The sequence below is a fragment of the Perca flavescens genome, chromosome 11, assembly GCF_004354835.1.
Source record: "Perca flavescens isolate YP-PL-M2 chromosome 11, PFLA_1.0, whole genome shotgun sequence".
In the NCBI taxonomy this organism is placed as follows: domain Eukaryota; kingdom Metazoa; phylum Chordata; class Actinopteri; order Perciformes; family Percidae; genus Perca; species Perca flavescens.
The window spans coordinates 951001-976000 of record NC_041341.1 but is presented as its reverse complement, the minus strand read 5'-3'; the positions used below and the strand labels follow the sequence as shown (position 1 = coordinate 976000).

At 42.1% G+C, this 25000-nt stretch overlaps 1 protein-coding gene across 3 annotated transcripts in view; it reads right to left on the bottom strand.

Moving 5' to 3' along the window:
* Window positions 1–5900: 5900 nt before the first annotated feature.
* lacc1 (laccase (multicopper oxidoreductase) domain containing 1) overlaps window positions 5901–25000 on the bottom strand; it is a 23050-nt gene continuing 3950 nt past the window's right edge. The window contains exons 4-6 of one of the 3 annotated variants that reach the window (XM_028590312.1): window positions 24434–24599; window positions 23377–23602; window positions 5901–5976 (exon numbers count right to left, since the gene is read on the bottom strand). In XM_028590312.1, the coding sequence (XP_028446113.1) occupies window positions 5913–5976; window positions 23377–23602; window positions 24434–24599 (456 nt within the window). In that variant the 3' untranslated portion in view covers window positions 5901–5912. Of the gene's footprint in view, window positions 5977–6605; window positions 7386–20085; window positions 20155–23376; window positions 23603–24433; window positions 24600–25000 lie in introns of those variants that run through there. The other 2 variants (XM_028590311.1, XM_028590313.1) reach the window with 2 other exon arrangements.

Below are 25000 nucleotides of genomic sequence, written 5' to 3'. Positions count from 1 at the left end.
TTAAATAGTATAGCCAGCTGTGTTTTTTTTTTTTTTTTTTTTGCTGCCTCCAGCTTCTTTATAAACTAAATGTGTCTTCTGGCAAACAGCCACATGCTGAGAATCAAAACACCTTTCACGTTCTGTGTGTGTGTCGCGTTAAGCGTGTTTTACAGTAGCCGCCGCCCAGCTGGCACGTGCATATGTGACGTCGTGAAATAGCCGTAACTATTTATACCTGCGCTGGTGGTCGCGACACAAAATGCAGTCTTCTCCTGAACAGCGGTGGCGCTAATGAGCAAAGGCTACCGACGTTGCTCTTTCTATGGACTAGAAGAAGAAAAGAAGGGTAAACGACGGCAGAAATGGCAGCAGCATTGACGTCAATGCTTTGATTTGATTTGACGAGCTACTTGGTGGGATCAAGCCTTTCATTCGCCATAAAAGAACTCCTCTTAACCCAGTAACTTTACCAGAGAGAGAGAGTCCTGGCATCACGTTGTCGGCGAACTCGTTCAGGCCTCCTGTTTCCCGCTTTGTCGCCCTGCTGAATAAAAAGAGCCGTGCGCGACCTCTGCTCGTGCGCCATAAATCGGGCGCGCCGGCAGGATATTACATCATTTTGACGTCAAGATGGCGCGCCCCACCTTGGATGCGGCTAGTATAATTCACCTTTTTAGGTCGCGGCAGTTTCCTACAAGCCACGCTCGCCTCGCCACGCATGAGGCGGTATTAATCTGCAATGGAAGGAGTACGGGGCACCGCGGCCGAGCTGATTCGAGCCGCGTAGAGTCGAGAAGGTACAAAGTAGTGGAAAAACTTCCATAAGTAGTGTGGTGCCACGGACACGTGCACAATGGGATCAAGTCCAGACCAAACTTCCCAAACTCAAAGTGTTGTCGGCTGGCATCCAGGCTAGGCTTTCCCGGGGAAAGTTTAAAAAAAAAAGCAATTTGCATGTTTTTTAAATAAGCATGTGACCCGTTTCAATGTCTCAAAGTATCAACAAGAATCGTAATCGAAAGGAAGAATCAGAATAGTTAAAATCCACACACTCCTCAGGATCTCCACTGCTTCATTCCTCCGCTCACTCCATCCCTTTCCTCCGTCAGGGATCTTTTTTGCCGAAGAACAACAACAACAACGACAACAAGAAAAACAAATCAGGTTTTTGTCCCAAGAAAAAAAAAAAAAGCTACCGGGACGATATCTGTCTTTTTATTGGCTCGTTGGTGCAGCTGAACGCCTTTTCTACCCAGAATTCACAGTTTTACTACACCTCGGGATCATCCTCCTTCATTGGATTCTGTTTCTTTTTGTCCTTCGGGCTACAGTGACTAAATAATGAGATCTGTCTTTGGTCCTTCGTGCTAAAGTGACTAAAGAACTAGATCTTTATCTATGGTCCTTCGTGCTACAGTGACTAAAGAATGAGATATTTTTTCTTTGGTCCTTTCCTGCTACAGTGACTAAAGAATGAGATCTTGTATCTATGGTCCTTTGTGCAACAGTGACTAAAGAATGAGATCTTGTATCTATGGTCCTTCGTGCAACAGTGACTAAAGAATGAGATATTTTGTCTTTCGTCCTTTCCTGCTACAGTGACTAAAGAATGAGATATTTTGTCTTTCGTCCTTTCCTGCTACAGTGACTAAAGAATGAGATCTTGTATCTATGGTCCTTCGTGCAACAGTGACTAAAGAATGAGATCTTGTATCTATGGTCCTTCGTGCAACAGTGACTAAAGAATGAGTTCTTGTATCTATGGTCCTTCGTGCAACAGTGACTAAAGAATGAGATCTTGTATCTTTGGTCCTTCGTGCAACAGTGACTAAAGAATGAGATCTTTATCTTTGGTCCTTTGTGCAACAGTGACTAAAGAATGAGATCTTTATCTTTGGTCCTTCGTGCCACAGTGACTAAAGAATGAGATCTTTATCTTTGGTCCTTCGTGCCACAGTGACTAAAGAATGAGATCTTTTATCTTTGGTCCTTCGTGCCACAGTGACTACAGAATGAGATCTTGACTTTTTTGTGGATCTTTTTCTCACTCTAAAGACTGTGGATCAGCCTGGCTGCCGTCTCCCCAACAACAGACCCAGACCGGGCAGGAAACGTAGACAGAGCATCTGTACACAAGGCTGCTTTTTAAAGCTACAAACATTATTTTTTTTTTTAAAACCAGACTTTTATGCTGAAAGGTCAGCGTACTTCCTGTGAATGCTGGTCTGCTGACCCCTGGTGGCAGCGGCCGGTAAATGTTTTTTTCAAACATTCAACGCAGAAAACTTGTTTGTAAATGTAAATATACAATCCAGTCTCACGTCAGCTCGTGAAACGGTCACATAATTTAATCTATTTCTCCGTACACAGGACACGTTTATCTCGGGGTTTTTTGCCGTGGTCAGCACGTTTTTTTTAGACTAATGTATTTCAACGGGAAGCATTTTTTGTGATCGCAGCACGACTGCGTTAGGGCAGACTGATCTCATAAATTGGCTTATGTATGACACGGCAATTTGTATGCCATTTTGGCGTGTTTATCAACGCCGTTTGGCCTCCATTGACTTACATTACGTGTGAATAAACTTTTCTGCCATATTCTGCATCCTATTCATTTATATGTATATAAACGGGCCGGATCTAAATCTGCAAGGGGACAGATTTGGCCTGTGGGCCTTGAGTTTGACACGAACACGGGGTGTACACGAATCAATAGATTACAAATGACGTGACCGTTTCACGAACCGCCGCGAGACCGTGTCGATATATGAGACTTTCTTAACGTCGTGTTTTTCTTTTTCTTCTCGTGTCTCCTGTGTGAAGCCGTAAGGACAATAGATTGCCATACTTCCAGAAAAATGCAGAGTTTTTTTTGTGATTGTTACGGGCAAAAATCGTTGATAATGCGGCACGTTTTCTTGAAAAATGCGATGGACTATGTGAGATATTTATGCAATTTTATGCGATGAAATTGCGGGAACTTGCAAAAACTGCAGTTTGATGAAAAAGAGAAATAAAAGTGATTCCCCCAACATCCTGCTTTTTGATTATGTTCACTTCGTATAATTAAGTCACTTCATAACTTTCCCATGGCAACAGGGGCTAAATGGCTGCTCTTGTGTGAAGTAAACGCAAACTTTTTCAACTTTTTGTTAAAGGGATACTCCACCGTTTGTTGAAATAGGGCTTATCACGGTCTACCCTGGCTGTAGATAGGTGGGCCAATGCATTTTTTTGTCTCCGTGCAAGTAATTAGGTTGTTTTTTTGTCTTTTGTTGGCTCACTTTTACTCACAACATGCTAACCGGCAAAATAGGATTCCATTCACTACGCTAAGCTAACTAGCGGCGGCGCTGCCGGTGTTGCACCGGACTAAAACGATGCATGCACAAAAAATGCGTTGGCCCACCTATCTACAGTTAGAGGAGACCCCACCTATCTACAGCTAGCGGAGACCCCACCTATCTACAGCTCGGGGAGAACCCACCTATCTACAGCTAGAGGAGACCCCCACCTATCTACAGCTAGAGGAGACCCCCACCTATCTACAGCTAGAGGAGACCCCACCTATCTACAGCTAGAGGAGACCCCCACCTATCTACAGCTAGAGGAGACCCCCACCTATCTACAGCTAGAGGAGACCTCACCTATCTACAGCTAGAGGAGACCCCACCTATCTGCAGCTAGAGGAGACCTCACCTATCTACAGCTAGGGGAGACCCCACCTATCTACAGCTAGAGGAGACCTCACCTATCTACAGCTAGAGGAGACCCCACCTATCTACAGCTAGAGGAGACCCCACCTACAGTATCTACAGCTAGAGGAGACCCCCACCTATCTACAGCTAGAGGAGACCCCACCTATCTACAGCTAGAGGAGACTCCACCTATCTACAGCTAGGGGAGACCCCACCTATCTACAGCTAGAGGAGGAGACCTCACCTATCTACAGCTAGAGGAGACCTCACCTATCTACAGCTAGAGGAGACCCCACCTATCTACAGCTAGAGGAGACCCCACCTATCTACAGCTAGAGGAGACCTCACCTATCTCCAGCTAGGGGAGACCATGATAAGCCCTATTTCAACAAACGGTGGCATATCCCTTTAAGATATATTATGGGACTTTTTTGCAACGAAAATGCGGACTTTGGCTGATTATGCGTTGAATTATGTGATCGCATAATCACGTTTTTCTGGAGGGACTGACTGGTGTGTTTTCGTTCAGAAGTCTTCTTGTGTTGCGGTAGAGTTGAGTTTGGGGGGAGTCTGACTTTTGGTACATTTGCACAAAACCAACCGCATACGAGACCATAGCATCTGTAACTTCGTCACCCGCTGGGTCGCTGGCTTTCGTTTTTGCTGCCTCAAGTTTGGAAATCTGTCCGTGGCCACGTCGTTTTGACCTCTTAACTCTCCCGTTGTCTTCGGGGTCAGATTTGGCCCATTTTCAAAATGTTTCTATATCAGAAATTTGGGGGTTTTCTTTCAACCAAATTGTCAAAAAAATAATAACGTGGATGGTTCCCTACAGCGCTCTTCACGATTTAAATAAATGATCAGTTCACTACTTTCATTGAATTTGGGTGTTTTTATTAAAATTTATAGCATTTCAGAATTTTATATTTTCTTTTTTTATATACAAGAACAAAAAAAAGCTTCCAAAAGGAGCCGAAGAAATTGACTAAAACATCGGAAAAAGTGACAAAAAACGTGGGTGGAAAAGCACAAAAGTGTCAAAAAAAAGATGTCCAAAACGTTGAAAAACTAATTTAAAATTTTACATTTTCACCCAGAAGAACAACAACTTGCTTGTTGGTCGACAGGAATATTATTATTATTTATATTATTATTATTATTATTATTCCATGTTTAGTTATTAAGATGTTAAAGCAGAAGTGCGTGTGTGCCTCTGTGTGTCCGTGTGTGTGTGTGTGTGTCCGTGTGTGTGCGTGTGTGCCTGTGTGTGTGTCTGTGCATGTGTGTTTGTGCGTACGTGTGTGTGTGTGTGTCTGTGTGTGTGTGTGTGCGTGTGCATGTAAAACATTTGACCCTAAAATGCCTCTGGTCTTCAGGAGATTATTATTATTATTCCATGTTTGGGCATTAAGATGTTGGAGCAGAAGTGTGTGTGTGTGTGTGTGTGTGTGTGTGTGTGTGTGTGTGTCGGAGCAGAAACGGGTGATAGTTTCTTCTGAATCTGATGCAGAAACACTTTGAGTTATTAAAATGTTTTTTGCTCTATTTATTGGGGGGGGGGGGAACTGAGAGATTTCATCTGTCTGAATAAATGCAGTCTGTATCCTGGAGACGTCTGTGTCTGGTCTTGTGTAAAATATATCTCACACACACACACACACACACACACACACACACAAAGATACACACACGGACACACACACAGAGTTGTTAAACCACAGTATACATTTTTTACAGCTGAACTCTGGGACAAAACATTGACGTTGATCAGCTGCTGTCTCATCTTCATCAGAACGTTTTCACACTGAGAACCTGAAATCTTCCGGCTCTGATCTGGTCTGTGTGTGTGTCTCTTTGTGTGTGTGTGTGTGTGTGTGTCTGTGCATGTGTCTCTGTGTGTGTCTCTGTGTGTGTGTGTGTGTGTGTGTGTGTGTGTGTAGGACCCAGAAAAAAATGCTCCAAAAACTGTTAACCTCAATATCTGAAAATGTATTTCTTTTGACATTTTTACACTTTTTTTGACATTTAACCTTCTGAAAAGCATCAAAAAAATTCCTAAAAACGTTTTTAAAAAGCAACAAATTGTCACTTAATGTTCTAAAAAGTGTCAAAAACACGTCTTAAGGATCAATAAACTGTCACAAAACGTCAAAACAAGCTTAAAAAGAAATAAATTCAAAGATCATTATATGGATTTATTATCAGGATACAAAGCGGACGTCTCTCCCACGTTCACCTCCTGCACCTGAACTGCTCGTTACGGCCGCCTTCCCAACAGCTGCTGATCTTAATGAGTCTGTTAAATAAAAGCCACTCAGCTGGAACTCAAACAGCAGTTAACATTCACATTAATCTGCTTTAAACACTAAAACATGCAGTTATTAGTCATGATGACAGGTATTAATCACACTCAACAGTTGGTCCGGTATTAATCAGTCAGACTCAGATTATTATTCTAAGTGTCTGACAACATTATGGGATGGATCCCTACAGAGATAGACCTTTTAGTTAAATAGTAAGATCCTTTTAGTTTAACATTAAACAGCCCCGAAATCACCATCACCAAACTCCACCAGACTCCATGTAAATAATCAGGACTTTTAGCGTGTATAGAGCCAGCATATCTTCACCAGACTCCATGTAAATAATCAGGACTTTTATCATCGTAAAACACGCTTCATTCAAAGTGGGCAGAAACTACAAAAAACTACTAAAAGCCGTCTTGGTTCATCTTTCCACTGTTCCAACAATCACCACTCTGGTTTGGTTGAAATAAACCCTTAATTCACCCATTTACATGTGGAGATATGCTTGCTCTATATACGCTAAAAGTCCTGATTAAAAGTCCTGATTATTTACATGGATTTCATGAGTCTGGAAATATGCTGGCTCTATACACGCTAAAAGTCCTGATTATTTACATGGAGTCTGGTGGAGATATGCTGGCTCTATACATGCTATACACCCCTCCCCAGGTTTGGGTTTCCAACATCTGGCTCTGCCCCCTGTTAGAATGGCTGCATAGTGTTTGGATAATTACAGCAGGAGGCTTGAGGCAGAGGTACGGTGCAGATCAACAGGTGTTTATTTCCCCAACAATTAACACAAACATGGACGCCATGATTGCAACCAGCAAACTGAACATCACATGCAGCATGTGGTCCAGACAAGTTAAGTCTGAAATGTACTTAATTTGAACAATTATACAAAATACAACCACCACATCAAATGCATTTCTACTTATCTACTGTTAACTCAATGTACTTGCATGATGTTACCTAATCCAATCAAACATAGTTAGTTTAGCAAGTACAGTCAATTAAAATACTCAAACACCCCTTTGCTACATGAAACATGGTATCTACCGGAACCTTTAGTGTAATGTAACATAATGAGCTACTAATGTGCTAATGCTGCAAAATATTAGTGATGAAGAGGACCTCCATTACACCCCCCACCAACCCTGACTGGCCCGGCCTGGCCTGGCCTGGCCTGGCCTGGCCCGCCCGCCCGTCCTATCAGAGCATCCCTTCTGCGTCCCTGATCCACAGGAAGCCCAGCTGGGTCCCGAAGTTGAGCCCGTCTCTGACGTGGGAGAAGAAGTCTTCGGGGTGACAGGCGGTGCAGGGGGTGACCCCGGGGCGCCCCGGGTCCGTGTGGTCGTGGATGTGTTGGGGCAGGACGCCGGCGCGCTGGAGGAGGACCCTGTAGACGGGGGTTAGAGTCCGTCAGCAGCAGCAGCAGGAGGAGAAGAAGAAGAAGAAGACATGGGCTTAGGCATATTCAGCAAGGGGGTTAGGGGGTCTCGTCACAATAAAATGTTACGTTAACAATAAGGAATAATTTATTTAGAATTGTTTTTTTCCAGAAGGTCTGGGACCGAAACATTTTTCTAAATAAATTATTGCTTGCGTAATGGTCAGTGTGCGGAAAGATTTTGTCCTTTTTTCAATGTTTTGTCAATTTTTTTTTCAATGGTTTTGTCCATTTTTTCAATGGTTTTGTCCATTGTTTCAACATTTGTCCTTTTTTCAATGGTTTCGTCCATTGTTTCTATGGTTTTGTCCCTTTTTTTTTTTTTTTTTTTTAATGGTTTTGTCCTTTTTCGATGGTTTTGTCCATTTCTTTCAATGTTTTTGTCAATTTTTTTCAACGCTTTTGTGCCTTTTTTCAACATTTGTCCTTTTTTTGACCCTTAGTGAAGTTGAGTGTGACCCCCCCCTCCTGCATTAGACGTTAGTTTGGTCTGATCAAATCAGCTTCAGTGACAAACTAAAAGCAGAGCACACAGCGTGCACTGCAGAGCTGGAGGAGCTGGCGCCTGCAGAATAGAAAGTATTCATGGCTCAATGCTGGCATGAAACGAGCACGTGTGGTTTCTCTTTCTCAGGCCGACTCTTTCCATCCTGAGCTGCGTCTCTCAACAGCAACCTGTTGGCATCCTGTCACTGCAGCGCTGCTCACCTTCATGGCTCTACTTCACAGTTCTGAAAGTCACTGAAAACATTGAAACCCGAAGAAGCTACGTGGGTTTCCTCATTGTACTTTAGATTCTATACATGTCACTCAGCGCTGGAGGTTCCAGGCCTTAGACCGGCCCACTTCACTTCACCACTGACTATTTTAACGCTCGTGTTGTCTACACACCAACCATCTACTTGTTGTCCTCTCAGGTCAAAATAGAAAAATTAATATCTTTGTCCATTTTTTCAATAGTTTTGTCCATTTTATCAATGGTTTTGTCCTTTTTTTTCAATGGTTTTGTCCTTTTTTCAACATTTTTGTCATTTTTTCAATAGTTTTGTCCATTTTTTCAATAGTTTTGTCCATTTTATCAATGGTTTTGTCCTTTTTTTTCCAATGGTTTTGTCCTTTTTTCAACATTTTTGTCATTTTTTCAATAGTTTTGTCCATTTTTTCAAGTTTGTCCATTTTTTCAATAGTTTTGTCCATTTTTTCAATGGTTTTGTCCATTTTTTTCAATAGTTTTGTCCTTTTTTCAATGGTTTTGTCCTTTTTTCAATGGTTTTGTCCCTTTTTTCTGTTTTTGTCCATTTTTTCAATGGTTTGTTGTGTGTGTGTGTGTGTGTGTGTGTGTGTGTGTGTGTGTGTGTGTGTGTGTGTGTGTGTGTGTGTGTGTGTGTGTGTGTGTGTGTGTGTGCACGCAGTTCCTGAATCTGTCTTCATTTCAGATCAACAAAGGTCAGTTTAAAAGATTTTCCTCAGATTTTGAGAGACTCTAGTCACGCTCATCCCGCTCGCCATTTCCTGGTGAATCCCGACTGTCCTGCCTCCGACTGAACATGTCAGGTCGGCCAAAATGAACGCCAACGGCGCCCCCGACTGACGACGACATGAGACACACCGAACAGACTTCACTTCCAACAGACGAATATCGGCTTGGTGCGTCCCGGGCACAAGTCACTGGAGGCCAATTGGCGTGTCACACATACACCACTTGATCTGATCAGTCTGAATAATTCACATAACTATCTATTCCCTTTCACTCGTGGGCTTCGTGTGCTGTATTTACTATCCTAATGTCGATGATAAAAAGCATAATGGGTCACTAGTAACATTTGGGTGTAAAAAGTGATTATGTTGTAACTAATCTGATCATGTCTGCTTGTTCACAGCTGACAGTAGATGTGCCTTCCACACTGACAGCAGCTATGAACACTACTGGCTCTGCTTCGGACACTAAATCACATTTTATAAATTGTCATTCTCAGCATAGATCTCTCCTTTTTACAGAGATTTCACTAATGTGGTGCTGAGTCATCTGACATCATTAATTACCCCAGGGCAATTTTTTCACATAGAGCAGGTCTACACTAGAGCTGTAATCGGGCCTTAAAAGTTTGGCCCGACAGAATTCGGCCCGAGCCCGACTAGTACATTTTGATTGACAGCTTTTTAAAAGCCCGAACCTGTTTACAGTCCGACGTTATTCAAACGTTGAGGGGTGGCAACATGTCGGACGTATATATACTGAATTTAATCACGGTTTGATGAGAAATAGTATGTACACTATATAAAAAGGGCACAGGCTGCCATTTCCAAACTCATACAGACACACTTCATCTCATGCAATCAGTGTCCTGCATTTGAGGCAACCGTACAATGTGATCTCACTTAATAGGAGATATAGAAGTATGATAGAAGTATATTAGGAATAAGTGACCATACAATGTGATCTCACTTAATAGGATATATAGAAGTATGATAGATGTATATTAGGAATAAGTGACCATACAATGTGATCTCACTTAATAGGATATATAGAAGTATGATAGATGTATATTAGGAATAAGTGACCATACAATGTGATCTCACTTAATAGGAGATATAGAAGTATGATAGAAGTATATTAGGAATAAGTGACCATACAATGTGATCTCACTTAATAGGAGATATAGAAGTATGATAGAAATTAAAAGATCTACAGCTCTAACGTAAAGTCGGGCTCAGCTCTACCCTGGAGGCTCCGGGACATTTCGTTTTTTTGACTCTTTGACTCAAAGATAAGACTGAATGACTGTTAACCTCACAGTCTCTTACAGGATCCTACTGTAAATGGCAGTGCATTCTGGGTGAAAATAATATTATTACGGGGGAGCTTTTTAAAGTTTTTTGGGGACAACTCTTTCAATGTTTTTGTCAATTTTTTGACATTTTTGTTACTTCTTTCGAGTTTTTTCCGTTCATTTTTTCATTAAAAAAAAAAAAAAATCCATGCAGACATGTCCCGGGACTTCCATAGATAGTCGGAGATCTCAACCCCCCCCCTCCCAATGTTGAACCCAAATGATTGAGAGGAACACGGCTGTGGAATCACATGGAAGGTTGGTGGTTCGATCCCTGGCCCTGCAGTTCCATGCCGAAGTGTCCTTGGGCAAGACACTGAACCCCGAGTCTCCCCCGATGCTGCTCATCAGAGGGTAAATGTGTGTGAATGTTTATCTGATGAGCAGGTGGCACCTTGTACGGCAGCCTCAGCCACAGTGTGTGAATGTGTGTGAATGGTGAGTGGTTCCTGTACCATGCTAAAGCACTTTGAGTTGTCGTTAAGACTAGAAAAGCGCTTTATAAAAACAATCCATTTACATTTTTGTAAGCCGAAGAAGCTTCGTGGCCAACCCCTCCCCATCCCATGGGCCCAACACCTGTGGCAGTAGGGCTGCCACCTCTTAGTCGATTAGTCGACTAATCTGTCGTTTTGGTTCTTTAGTTGATAAGTCATTTTTTTATGCTTATTCATGCTTAATTACTCATTTCCAAGAAACTTCTGAGCACATTTCTGGTAAACACAAGATTTAAAGTGGTGCTTTTGCAGGATTAATTGTGGAGAAACTCAGTTTTACAGATGGTTAATTAACTACATTTATATTGTGCTTTTCTAGTCTTAACCACCTCTCAAAGCTCACAGCTCTGTCAATTAAATCAACTAATCGATTAGTTAGTTAGTTAAGTGTTAGTCGACTAAAAATTTCTTTAGTCGAGGACAGCCCTATGTGGCACTGACGGTCAGGGGGGCCTCGAAGGACCGGCCCAGCTCAGGGGCCTCGAAGGACCGGCCCGGCCAGCAGAGGCTTGCTCTGCACTGCTCAGCAGCACTTTATCCTGGTCTACGTTCGTATGGTTTCGATCAGAGATCTTCAACAGGGAGTCAGGGACCCCTAGGGGGTCCTCAGAGTCACTGAGGGGGGGCCACCAAATTATAGTTAATTTTTGAAGTTTTTTTTCCAAATTAAAATGTCTTAACATGAATCCAATATATTTTCAGCATGATAGGCTTACTGGCCTATAGGTAAGGTAGCCATCCTAAGGATTAAATGTGCCACATGTACAGTATGTGCAACATTTAAAGATGATTTATAAAACAATAATTATTTTAATAGCTTAGAATTCTATACACTAAAAAGGTATAAAGGCTTTAGGCCGCCCTACACTTTATTTTAGGCCCAATTTCAATTCAATTTTATTTATAGTATCAAATCATAACAAGTTATCTCGAGACACTTTACAGATAGAGTAGGTCTAGAGCACACTCTATAATTTACAGAGACCCAACCATTCCAACAATTACAGTAATTCCCTCAAGAGCAAACACTGCAACAATTTAATATGCAACTTAATTTCATACAAGTATGTAGAAGGGGGTTCATACTCCGTCTCTTTTTCAGTTTAGGGATCCTTGGTTTAAAACAGGTTGAAGACCCCTGGTTTAGATATTCTAAGAAACAGATTTGTTATCTGTTTCCTGTAACCTATTTGAAGCGGCTCACATCTTCTCGTATGTTTGTGGTTTAGCTCTCTACTCCAGCCTTCAAGAGACGGTACCGTCTCTGAACTCTGAAGGTCTGTGTGAAACAGGAAATGATTGGTTTCGTGTTGGTATATACCCCAGATGTACCAAGCAGCAGCTCACAGAAACTTTGCAGCAAAGATGAAAAACATCTTTCCAGATTTCGCTCTTGCACAAATCAGCACCTTCGCCGCAATCATTGTGATTTTTATTTACAATGTTGCACTCGACAGGGATTACGAGTGCAATTGCGAAGGAGATTTGAGTTGCTTTATCGACATGGCTGTGCCATTTGGTATTATATTTGTTTTACAGCTCTGGACTGACAAGGCATGTCTATGTAGATGCAGATGTAAACCTTCCTGTTTGCCAAGTTTTTGTTACGTAGTTTATCACGTTATCAAGGCAGCTTTCATAGGTCTGCTGTGGGTTAGCTCTTTGTTGATCGATGGAGACTGGTGGGTTTGCTGTGCACCTGATCAACAGAAACATTTGGCCTGTAAAGACAAAAACGACCTCACACCTGAAGAACGGACAGCCATCTCTAAAGTGAAAAACAGGTCAAAGGTGAGTTTTTTATTTTTAAAATTTTAAAAAATATTAACAAATTTGTGATGTTTTTTTTTCTCCAGATGGCGTGTTAAATAAACACATATACATACATACATACATACATACATATATATATATACTAATTTACCCTTTCACTCAGTCAAATATTTTAACCTAAATCAGTCCTGACAACAAAATAAAAATTAAATTAATATTATAATAAACATTTTCTGAATTTTAACCATTTGAATGCCATTTTATTAACGCAATGCCCACTGTTATTTATGAAAAATGAATTATTTTATGTTTTACTAAATGCTAGAGGGGAGGAATTTTTTCACAGAGATATCAGTGATTAGCAACAGCATGGATATTAAAATCCATTGTCTTTTTTTTGTGTTGTGTCAGATTAAAAAAAAAAATGTTTTTTAAATCCTACTTGTTACCTCAGAGTACAAAAATGTCCCCTTCCTAAAACTGCTATAAAATTTGATTAGCATGCTAATCATTTAATTATGCACACACACACACACACTAGTCCCGTTCGAGATGAACTGTGCCTCGCCTGTAAAACAACAGACTGTAGATGATCTGTAATCTGAACAGATTTAGTCTCTCTAACTTCTAAATATCAATATCAGCCACACAACATGTGTTCCGTACAGAATAAGCCTTTAAATACAAGCTTGTCTGACCCAATTTTAAACTCATAAGTGCTGCGAGTAGTTAAAGGTTTTCTAAAGTGAATTATTTCCTTTTTCCTTTCTATTGATAAGCAATCTCCATTTAGTACACCAATCGTCAATATAGGAGAGCATCCGCTGCAGATTATCTTCAGATGGAGACAGTAGTACTATGTCATCCGCGTACAAAATAATACTTTCATTTCATTTCCATATCTTATCCCACAATTCAATGCTTTAATTTCCAATTCAAAGTTTTACCCCTGATGACGTTGGAAGCCAGTTTGTATGGAGTTCATTCAATCTTACACATGCTATTGGCTTATGATAAACAGACTTCAGTGCCATATAAAAAATTTCCATTTACCCCATACTCTATAAGCTTATATGCCAACAGATCCCTATTGATCATATCAAAAGCTTTGTGAAAATCGATAAAGCACGATTATGTTGGCTTATTTTCACTTATTCTATTAGTTATAATTGTAGACAATACAAAAATGTGATCTAAGCATGATCTTGATTTACGGAATCCATTTTGTTGTTCCACAAGGAGCTCTTCTTTCTCTAAATACAACATGAGCCTCTCATTAAGTATTTTAGAATACAGTTTATAAACTGTGCTCATTAGCCTAATCCCTCTATAATTTAAAAGGCACCCTTGGATTTTCATTTTGGGATTTTGGTATCGGATTAATAATTGATTTAACCCTTGTGTTGTCCTTCGGGTCTTGGTGACCCAAAGGACAACACAAGGGGTTAATACAGCACCTTAGTGCTTGTTTGTACAGCATTTTGGTCAGCTTAAACTGTGTTTAAATGTGCTCTAGAAATAAACTTTACTTACTTACTTTACAAGAGACAGGGTTTAGAGCAATTCTCAACAAAGTAAACAAAAGTACATAACCCTTGTTTTGTCATTTGGGTCACTGGGACCCGAAGGACAACACAAGGGTTAAGCCACATAGATGGTATTTTGCTGGATTAAAAACATCCTTTAAATGAATCACACAAAATATCAAATACTGAATACTAAATAAGATTAAATCCCTCCAATTCAAAATCAATAAAAAGTTTGTATAAAACGTCATAATGTCGAGTGGATTCTGAACCAATCAGCTGTTAGATCAGCTGAGAGGCCACCAGGCGTTTCTCAGCATGCCCCTGGGTCCGCCTGGACCGTCTTGCAGTCGGTGAAAAGCAACTGCGCTGCCTGGCTCTCAAACCTGCGGCCGCCTTGATCTCGTGAGGTGATCGTTGACCACGCGTGCACGACGTCAGAGCAAGTCGGGAGATCAAGTTGTACACAAATCTACCCAGCATGCATTGGGCGGCGATCGCCGGTGATCACCAGATCAGATCTGGCTCATCTCGAACAAGCCTACTGAAGTGCCCATATTATAAAGAAATCCCTTTTTCTGGTGATTTGGGGAGTTATTTTGTGTCTCTGGTGCTTCCACACACACATACACACTTGATTTTTTTACACAAAAAATCCATCCATGGTGTTCTGAGTGAGATACGGGTTGTGAATGTGTCCTGCCTTCAGTCTCCTGGTGAGCTGGTCAACATCTGCACATCACAAGCCGAAACGAACTGGCTAACCGCAACCGTTAGCATGCTAGCGTTAGCATGCTAGCGTTAGCATGCTAGCGTTAGCATGCTAGCGTTAGCATGCTACATCATTCTCAACAGCAAAGCACTGCTACAACATACACAAGTTCATAATCTCCAAAAGAACTACTTCCATGTGCTCCCTGGTTTAGAAGAAGTCTCCCAGCTGTCTACTGACTGAAGTCGGAGAAACAGCCTTTCTTTTACTGTCTATGGAGCTAGCTGACATGAGCTACATCTGAGCTACTGAGCATGTGCGAGTGCAATCAAAGTACAGAAGAAGAAGAAGAAGAAAAGAGGTCTCACTCTGTAGCTAAAACAGAGACCTGAACACAGGGTGAAAAGAGGAGCTGCAGCAATGTGCAGTACAACAAAAACATGGTGTTTTTTTGGAAATTAAACCATGTAAACCTATTCTGGTACAACTTTTAAAATACAATTATGAACCTGAAAATGAGCAGAATATGGGCGCTTTAATACAATTTTATTGCAACTAGTGTTTGTTTTTTTAGCAGCTTCTGTGATGAATAATATAACCATCTTTGTTGCATCTTTTTCAGCTCATCGGAATGACTCTACTCTTCGGCATAGTGGTCGTGGCTGCTGTTAGCTCATCCGTCGGACAGAAGAAAAGCTATGGCCGCTCATGCTGTACGGATTCGGGTTGTTGCTGTACGGATACACATTGTCGCTGTACGGATTCAGATTGTTGCTACACAAACATTTTGTATGAGAAAGTGACATTGGATGAAGAGGAAAACATCTTAAAAGAGATTATGAGAGAAGACGCAAAACCAAAGTTGAAAGAACAATTAAAAAAACACTGGGAAAAGGGAAGAGCCACTAGAACACAGGTTTGTCTCCGATTGAATGTCAGCTCTCTCGACACAATATCTGCTCAACTGACTGACCATCATTATCTTCATCACTTTCCTACGGTTTAAAACCACAAGTGTGAAATTAGAGCTTATGGATCTCTATTCTGCATTTCAGTTATTTCTTTTTCCTTCTTTTTTAAACTTTCCCTCATTGTATGAAAATCTTTGCAGGGGCAAGAACAGCCACTCACAGGAGACAATGGTAAATACATTCAAGTCTGTCTGTCTGTCTGTCTGTGTGTCTCTCTCTCTCTCTCTCTCTGGCTGCCTGTCTTCATGTCTCTCTGGCTGCCTGCCTCTCTCTCTACCTCTCTCTCTCTCTCTCTCTCTGGCTGCCTGTCTTAATGTCTCTCTGGCTGCCTGCCTCTCTCTGTCTCTCTCTGTCTCTCTCTCTCTCTCTCTCTCTCTCACCTGTCTTCATGTCTCTCTCTCTCTCTCTCTCTCTCTCTCTCTCTCTCTCTCTCTCTCTCTCTCTCTCACCTGTCTTCATGTCTCTCTCTCTCTCACCTGTCTTCATGTCTCTCTGGCTGCCTGCCTCTCTCTGTCTCTCTCACCTGTCTTCATGTCTCTCTCTCTCTCTCTCTCTCTCTCTCTCACCTGTCTTCATGTCTCTCTCTCTCTCTCTCTCTCTCTCTCTCTCTCTCTGGCTGCCTGTCTTCATGTCTCTCTGGCTGCCTGCCTCTCTCTGTCTCTCTCTGTCTCTCTCACCTGTCTTCATGTCTCTCTCTCTCTCTCTCTCTCTCTCTCTCTCTCTCTGGCTGCCTGTCTTCATGTCTCTCTGGCTGCCTGCCTCTCTCTGTCTCTCTCTGTCTCTCTCTCTCTCTCTCTCTCTCACCTGTCTTCATGTCTCTCTCTCTCTCTCTGTGTGTGTGTCAAAAAAACATGGACAAAATACTAAATATGTAGTTTATAAGTGTTTATATGTTGCAGAAGAATGGGTCCCTCTCCTATTGCGTCTTTCACCAACAAGACACCAGGTAAAGAATCGTGTTAAGCTTCATGTCTCTATATAATAGGACTAGTTCGAAAGAATGTAAAACACATGAAAAATTAATAATTAATAACCGTGTTGGGCAAGTTAATTCCAAAATGTAATACATTATAGATTACTAGTTACTGTCATTTGAGAGTAATTAGTTACATTACATCATTACTGTCTCTGAATTGTAATGCGTTACACTACTTTTGCATTACTTTTGAGTTACTTTCACCAAAATAAAAGCGGAAGTTTGACTTGGCAGCTAGCTTGTGAATTTCACCACTGGATCAATAAAGTCTCATCTTTATCCACTTTAATACATCACAGATTATTCATAATAGTTTGTATAATTAATATGAATATGCAAAGTAACTAAAGCTATACAAAAATAGATAAGTAAAACGTACAATAGGCAAGTAGGAGAAAATGAAAATACTCAATTAAAAGTACCATACAGTTGTATTGAAGTACGGCATTGTTGTAAAATGTTTGTTTAAAGCACTTGAATAAGAAATTCATGTTGTTTAGTTTAAAACAGGAAATTGTCAATTATAGTGTAATTAAAACTCACTAGTTACATTATTTACAGTACTCGATATACAGCTGATATGTGAAAAGGTCCACAACCTTATTTGTTCAACAGTAATTTAGTTTTACTGCAAACCGTCACAGGAAGTGCTTTTATTTTGAAGTAGCCTACACGGAAGTTGTCTGTTGTGTACCTTGTGTACTCTTGCTAGCTTACTGAGACGTAACCTGTATATATGTCAATGGATGTAACTGTTATGCATGTTGTTGATGCAACAAATACTGTCTATGGATGCAACCTATGGATGCAACATGTCCATCAAGCTAAGTTGCTCACTTTCTTGTTTGTAAAACTGCGACTGTAATAATTATTACCGTTCATGACAGAAACATATTGAACAGTAAATGGTCACAGTAAAAGACAAGCGTTTTTTTTCGCCAAGCCATTCCACTACAGAGTTACGGCTGATAAACTGCAATGATTTACGTGCAACAAGCCTAAACATTATTTGCCGACATGTTTAAATCTGTCAGCGGCTCGGACACACAGCTGTCCGAGCTGACGTACCGTCACCTGTTGGGACACAGATGTTATGAAGTAATACTCACGGCTATTTTTTTCCTGTGAACAAATGCTTCGCGGTGTTGGGAAATTCTTAAAAAATGTTGCGTTAAAATGCGTTGTAACTCGCGTTACTGAGATTGTAACGGGTAATAATATTACCAAAATTTAATTAGTAATGAGTTATATTACTGCGTTACAGCAAAAAGGAATACATTACTGTAATTGCGTTACGTTTGTAACGCGTTACTCCCAACACTGATTAAAAATGGCCGCCTTCTGGTTGGGTGGAGCTAATGAAGGTAAATGGGAAATATGTTCGCAACGATTAGAGCAATATGTGTATTACATTTGGTGAAGATCTGAGCAACTATGTCCAAGTTAAGCACTTCCAGAGCCCACTTACAGGTTTGGGCGAAATCTTTGTATAATCTCGCAAAGCTCCCACGTATTTACGTGGGCGCCAATTTTGGAGAGTTTTCGTCAAAAATGTGCCTAAGTGCTAAAACCAATTAGGGGGCGCTATAGAGCAACCATACCACTCCCAAGCCTAAATGTGTATTCAGATGAAAGAGTTTAATATTCTGCACATGGCTGCCAACGTTTGAGAGTTTTCGTGCATCATAAAGTCCTCAAACAAGTGTTGAAGATTTTCGCACGAAAATCAATTTTTCGGAAATTTTAGAATTATGTAATTTTTTTCTAAAAATAGTACCATGGAGTTCAAGATGAGACCTATGTTCCCTCCAAATTTGGTATATCAACTTACTAATTTTGTCCAATTTAAGGCGCACCTTAGGAGGCGCTATGGAGCCCCCTGGCAACAACCGAGCCTAATCACTACATGACTTTGTAGTTTCAAATAGGTATGACATGTGTGCAAATTTTAGTAAGTTTTCCAGCAAGCTAACCCCCTCAAAAATGCAAGCAACGCTCAGAATAATAATAATCCTTAAAAGAATTAAAGCTCCAAGCAGCGATGGACGGGCCTTCTGCTGAGTTCAATGATACCTCACACAAGACTAACTTAGATGGGTCAGCATTTATGAAAGGGGGCGTGGCTTAATCATAGGGGGCGGGCCAAACCATCAACAATGAAGAAGGAACTCTGCTGAGTTCAATGATACCTTATGTGACAATTGAATTTGTTGTCATTTCTTTTCTGGAAATGAATAGTCCAAACTCACAGTATGAAACTGTTTGCAGGATCAAAGAATTCATGTTGAAGCACAGAAACAAGAGGTAAATCTACCTACTCTACCCACCAGCACACCAAATATAAACTCTGTACGTTCGGTTTTATTATTCCTGTATTCCCGTAAAAATAACTTCCACTTGAAACTGTGTTTTCTTTAAACAGGTGGCCCGCTTATTGCCAACAGAGAATCAAGGTCCATCAGGTTACCCAGGTCCATCAAGTTACCCAGGTCCATCTGATGTACCAGGTCCATCAGGTTACCCAGGTCCATCAGGTGTACCAGGTCCATCAGATTACCCAGGTCCATCAGGTGTACCAGGTCCATCAGGTGTACCAGGTCCATCAGGTTACCCAGGTCCATCAGGTTACCCAGGTCCATCTGATGTACCAGGTCCATCAAGTTACCCAGGTCCATCCCGTGTACCAGGTCCACCAGAAAGGGTCCTACAGATTCACAGGGGCCGTCAGATTCACAGAGTCCTACAAAATCACAGAGGCCGTCAGATTGACGCAGATTCACGGGGTCCCTCAGATTCACAGTGTCCCTCAGAATCACAGGGGCCTTCAGATTCACAGGGTCCCACAGAGTCACAGGGTTCTTCAGATTCACAGGGTCCACAGGGTCCCTCAGATTCACAGGGTTCTTCAGATTCACAGGGTTCTTCAGATTCAGAGGGGCCTTCAGATTCACAGGGTCCCTCAGAGTCACAGGGTCCCTCAGATTCACAGAGGCCTTCAGATTCACAGGGGCATTCAGATTTACAGGGTCCCTCAAATTCACAGGGGCCTTCAGATTCACATGGTACCTCAGATTCACATAGTCCCTCAGATTCACAGGGTTCCTCAGATTCACATAGTCCTTCAGATTCACAGGGGTCCTCAGATTCACAGGGTCCCTCAGATTCACAGGGTCCCTCAGATTCAGAGGGTCCCTCAGATTCACAAGGTCCCTCAGAGTCAGAGGGTTCCACAGATTCACAGGGTCCCTCAGATTCACATGGTCCCTCAGATTCACATGGTCCCTCAGATTCACAGGGTCCCTCAGATTCACATGGTCCCTCAGATTCACAGGGTCCCTCAGATTCACAGGGTCCCTCAGATTCACAGGGTCCCTCAGATTCACAGGGCCCGTCAGATTTATCAGAAGAGGCAGCTTTATTGGATGGGTCTAACTATGGGTCACATTACAACACACTGTAAATAATTGGGGCATGAGCACCAACATCAATCGGGGGCAAAGGCCCCTGTTGAAGTTTAAATGTTTTTTCTTCTTTCTCAAAAAGTTGTGAAAATTGGTACGCCTGTCAGACTTAATATATAGCGATCCGATAGGGCACAGGTGTCAAACTCAAGGCCCACGGGGCCAAATCGGGCCCTTCGCAAATTCTGATCCGGCCTGCATATCAATTTAGGTTTAGCCCGCCCAGTTGTGCGCCAAACCAAAAACGTGGGAAACTGTTTTTCAACTTGTAATTACGCAACACTCAAAGCAGATTTTGGCAAATTTGCTGTCCACGCGGAAACGTTTTTTTTTCGCACGTTTTGCATCGTTTGGGCCGACCGTCCAGACGAATCCTGAAAACGCACTTTTATGAAACCTGGTCTCAGGGTGAAAAAATTCAAAAACAGCTCTTGTTTGGCTTGACACTTCCCTCTGCCCTGCCAGTCTATGGATTCTACACAAGATATATTGCTAACGTTATGTAGCCAACGTTAAACATCGCTAAAGTAGCTGACCGCTACAGCAGCGACGTAGCTAACGTTAGCTGCTATGGTTGTTTATAAAGTAGAAGGAGACAACTTATCAACTAGCTAGCTAATCTGTCTGCTTATCAACTCCTTGAACGGATTATAGTAACTCTTACCACGCTTATTGTAGAAAGGCTACCGCCAGAAAACCGTAATTATCAAAAAGTACATAATTCATGAATCATTGATGGTTTGTTTGACTGCCGATGTTAGCTAGCTAGCGCGTTGCAATCATGTCCGATGGCAGACAGAATTGCCAAATAAAAAGCAACCCAACAGCACATTATACAACGTAAACAAAGACAAGTTTTCTTGCGGCGGCCTTTATAAAATGAGCAGTGGTGAAAGGTATTATAGTCCACGGATGTATTAAGAGAATGTTATAATCTAGTCATGTTATGGTGGGAAGTGGAAGTGACTATGCTCTTCTTCTCCGTTTTTTTGTGAATATCTGTAGCAGAAACAGCGCCGCCTATAGGCCTGGAATATGAAGTAGCGTGTTGAGTCATTTACAAGTGGATTCGTTTGGACACAACTATTCTTGAAACGAATCCAGGGAAGACGGGTAAAAAAAAAGAGATTGTTTTGTTACGTGTGGACGGGGCCTCAGAAGTTCCCCCAGAAGCAGATAATTTGCATATTCAGGCTGTGAAAGAGCTTGTTGTGGGTCAGCTGGGTGGTAGCCTGCTTAGAAAATGTAATCAGTGTTTTGCTCGATTTGCTAAATTCTAGGATGGCTTTGGAACTTTTTTGCTCACTTTTTCAGGGCTTTATGTGGACCAAACTGTAAGAGAGAAGACTATATGAGACACGCAATAATTGAGTCAAAGATATTTTACTTTTTCAATGAAATAAAAGCATGTCAATAAACTCTACATGTCTGGCCCCTGGTGGGATTCCTGTTTTCCAGTGTGGCCCTCTGGGAAGTTGAGTTTGACACCCCTGTGATAGAGGTCACGTCTTGGCCGTGGCAAATGCAATGTCTCGTTCTTCTGCGTAGACGTACACGTGGAAAGCTCATAATGCGTACAGACAGCACGCCACTTGGCTTTAGAAAGTGCCATATGCGTGTATGTTTATGCGAAATCATGATGTCACGTTGCCTCAAACATAAACGGAATATTAAATCCCTTTTCTCTGAGCTGAATGCAGTTAAATCACTATAAAACTAATTCATGAGTTAGTATTAACCCTTACATTTTATAATTATGTATGTATGTATGTATGTATGTATGTATGTATGTGTATATATATATATATATATATATATATATATATATATATATTGTTTTAACTAATCATTGTACACCATGAACTAAACTTCATTAAACTTTAAAGACAAACTGTTTCTGTGTCTGACAGTTTTTCTGAGTAGCGGTGGTAAAAAGTATCGGTAACACTTTACTTGAAGGTATCCATAGATATATACACTAGATGTCGCCTTGACGTTCTAAGCATACGTCAAAACCGCCGCCATCTTGGAACAGGGTTCCGAAGTTTTCCCGCATTCAGATCAACGCTAAAGATGCCGGACTTTTGTGCTGCTTATTGATGTTCGATAGAGGAAATTAAAAAGAACAAACAGCAAGGGATAACATTTAACAGGTGACAATGTGTTTTATGATACATATGCCGCATTCAACCAGCAATCTGAGCTGAGGAGTGACTCCCCTGTTCCAAGATGGCGGCTCTGTTGACGCATTCATAAATGTTTATGAATGTTTATGACTTGTTTATAACGCTTATGACACGTTCATAGGTAAGTCATAGTTATGACCCTGTCATATGTCGCATTTTTGGCCTTTATTTTTAGACGTGAAAGGAGAGAGAGAGGAGGAACGACATGCAGCAAAGGGCCTCGGGTCGGATTTGAACCTGGGCCGCTGGCAAGGACTGAGCATGGATGGATGGATGGATGGATAGATGGATAGGGAAATTCAAGGATCCCTACAGCGATAGACCTTTTTGTTAAAGAGTAAGATCCTTTTAGTTTAACATGAAACAGCCCCGAAATCACCATGACCAAACTCCACCAGACTCCATGTAAATAATCAGGACTTTTATCATCGTAAAACACACTTCATTCAAAGTGGACAGAAACTAAATGAAACTACCAAAAGTCATGTTGGTTCATCTTTCCACTGTTCCAACAATCACCACTCTGGTTTGGTTGAAATAAACCCTTAATTCATCTATTTACATGTGGAGATATATATACACGCTAAAAGTCCTGATTATTTACATGGAGTCTGGTGGAGATATGCTGGCTCAATACATGCTAAAAGTCCTGATTATTTATATGGAGTCTGGTGGAGATATGCTGGCTCTATACACACTAAAAGTCCTGATTATTTACATGGAGTCTGGTGGAGATATGCTGGCTCAATACATGCTAAAAGTCCTGATTATTTACATGGAGTCTGGTGGAGATATGCTGGCTCTATACACACTAAAAGTCCTGATTATTTACATGGAGTCTGGTGGAGATATGCTGGCTCAATACATGCTAAAAGTCCTGATTATTTACATGGAGTCTGGTGGAGATATGCTGGCTCTATACACGCTAAAAGTCCTGATTATTTATATGGAGTCTGGTGGAGATATGCTGGCTCTATACACGCTAAAAGTCCTGATTATGTAAGTACCTGTTGGCCAATCGGATGTCCACGTGCGGCCGGGCTGACTCGGGGTTGGTGACGCAGTCTGGGTGGACTCGCTGGAAGCCGAGCGCCGTCTCTCTCTCCATCGTGTAGCAGCACGCCCCCACCGACGGGCCCACGGCAACCACGATGTCGCTCACCCGGCAACCGAACCCCTTGACCATGGCATCCACGGTTGCCGCGGCAACACCCATCAGGGTTCCTCTCCAACCTGAGGAACAGGAAGGACATATACTATGTTCATCTACAGGTCAGATCTAGCCCTGCACGCACACACACACACACACTCATACACACACACAGAGACACACACAGACTCACACACACACACACAAACGCATACACGCACACACAAACAGACAGACACACACACACTCACGCACGCGCAAACACACACACACACACACACACACACACACACACACACAAACAAACACAGAGACACACACTCATACACACACACACAGAGACACACGCAGACTCACACACACACACAAACGCATACACGCACACACAAACAGACAGACACACACACACTCACGCACGCGCAAACACACACACACACACACACACACACACAAACAAACACAGAGACACACACTCATACACACACGCAGACTCACACACACACACAAACGCATACACGCACACACAAATAAACGCGCAAACACACTCACACACAAACTCCCAAGCGCACACACAAACAGACACACACACACTCACGCACGCGCAAACATACACACACGCACACACACACAAACAAACACGCGCAAACACACTCACACACGTGCACACACAGACACACACACACACACACACACACACACACACACACACACACACACACACACACACACACACACACACACACACACACACACACACACACACTTCATATCTATGATGTACGTGATGAAATCACATGATAATGATAAATCAGGTGAACTTGTGTGATGTCAGCGTGTCTTCTCTCCTCTGGGACAAAACAAGACCTGTGATGACATCATCTTGGACCGATGCCGACCCGGTTCAGGGACCGTACCTGCGTGGGCGGCCCCGATGACCTTTGACACGGGGTCAGCGAACAGGACGGGCATGCAGTCGGCACCCGGCGCGGCCAGCACCACGCCCGGCTGGTCCGTTACCATGGCGTCGTAGCTCTCCGGCTCGGAGCTGCCCACCACCCAGACATCACTGCCGTGGTTCACCTGCAGCACACAGGACACGAGGTCACACACACACACACACACAGACACACACACACACAGAGAAAACACACACACACACACACACACACAGAGACACACACACACACAGAGACACAGACACACAGAGAAACACACACACACACACACACACAGACACACACACACACACAGAGACACAAACAGAGAGAAACACACAGAGAGACACACACAAACACACAGACACACACAGAGAGAAACACAGAGACACACACACACAGACACACACAGAGACACACACACACACGCACACACAGAGACACAAACAGAGAGAAACACACAGAGACACACACATACACAGACACACACACAGAAACAAACACACACACACATACACAGAGACACACATACACACAGAGACACAC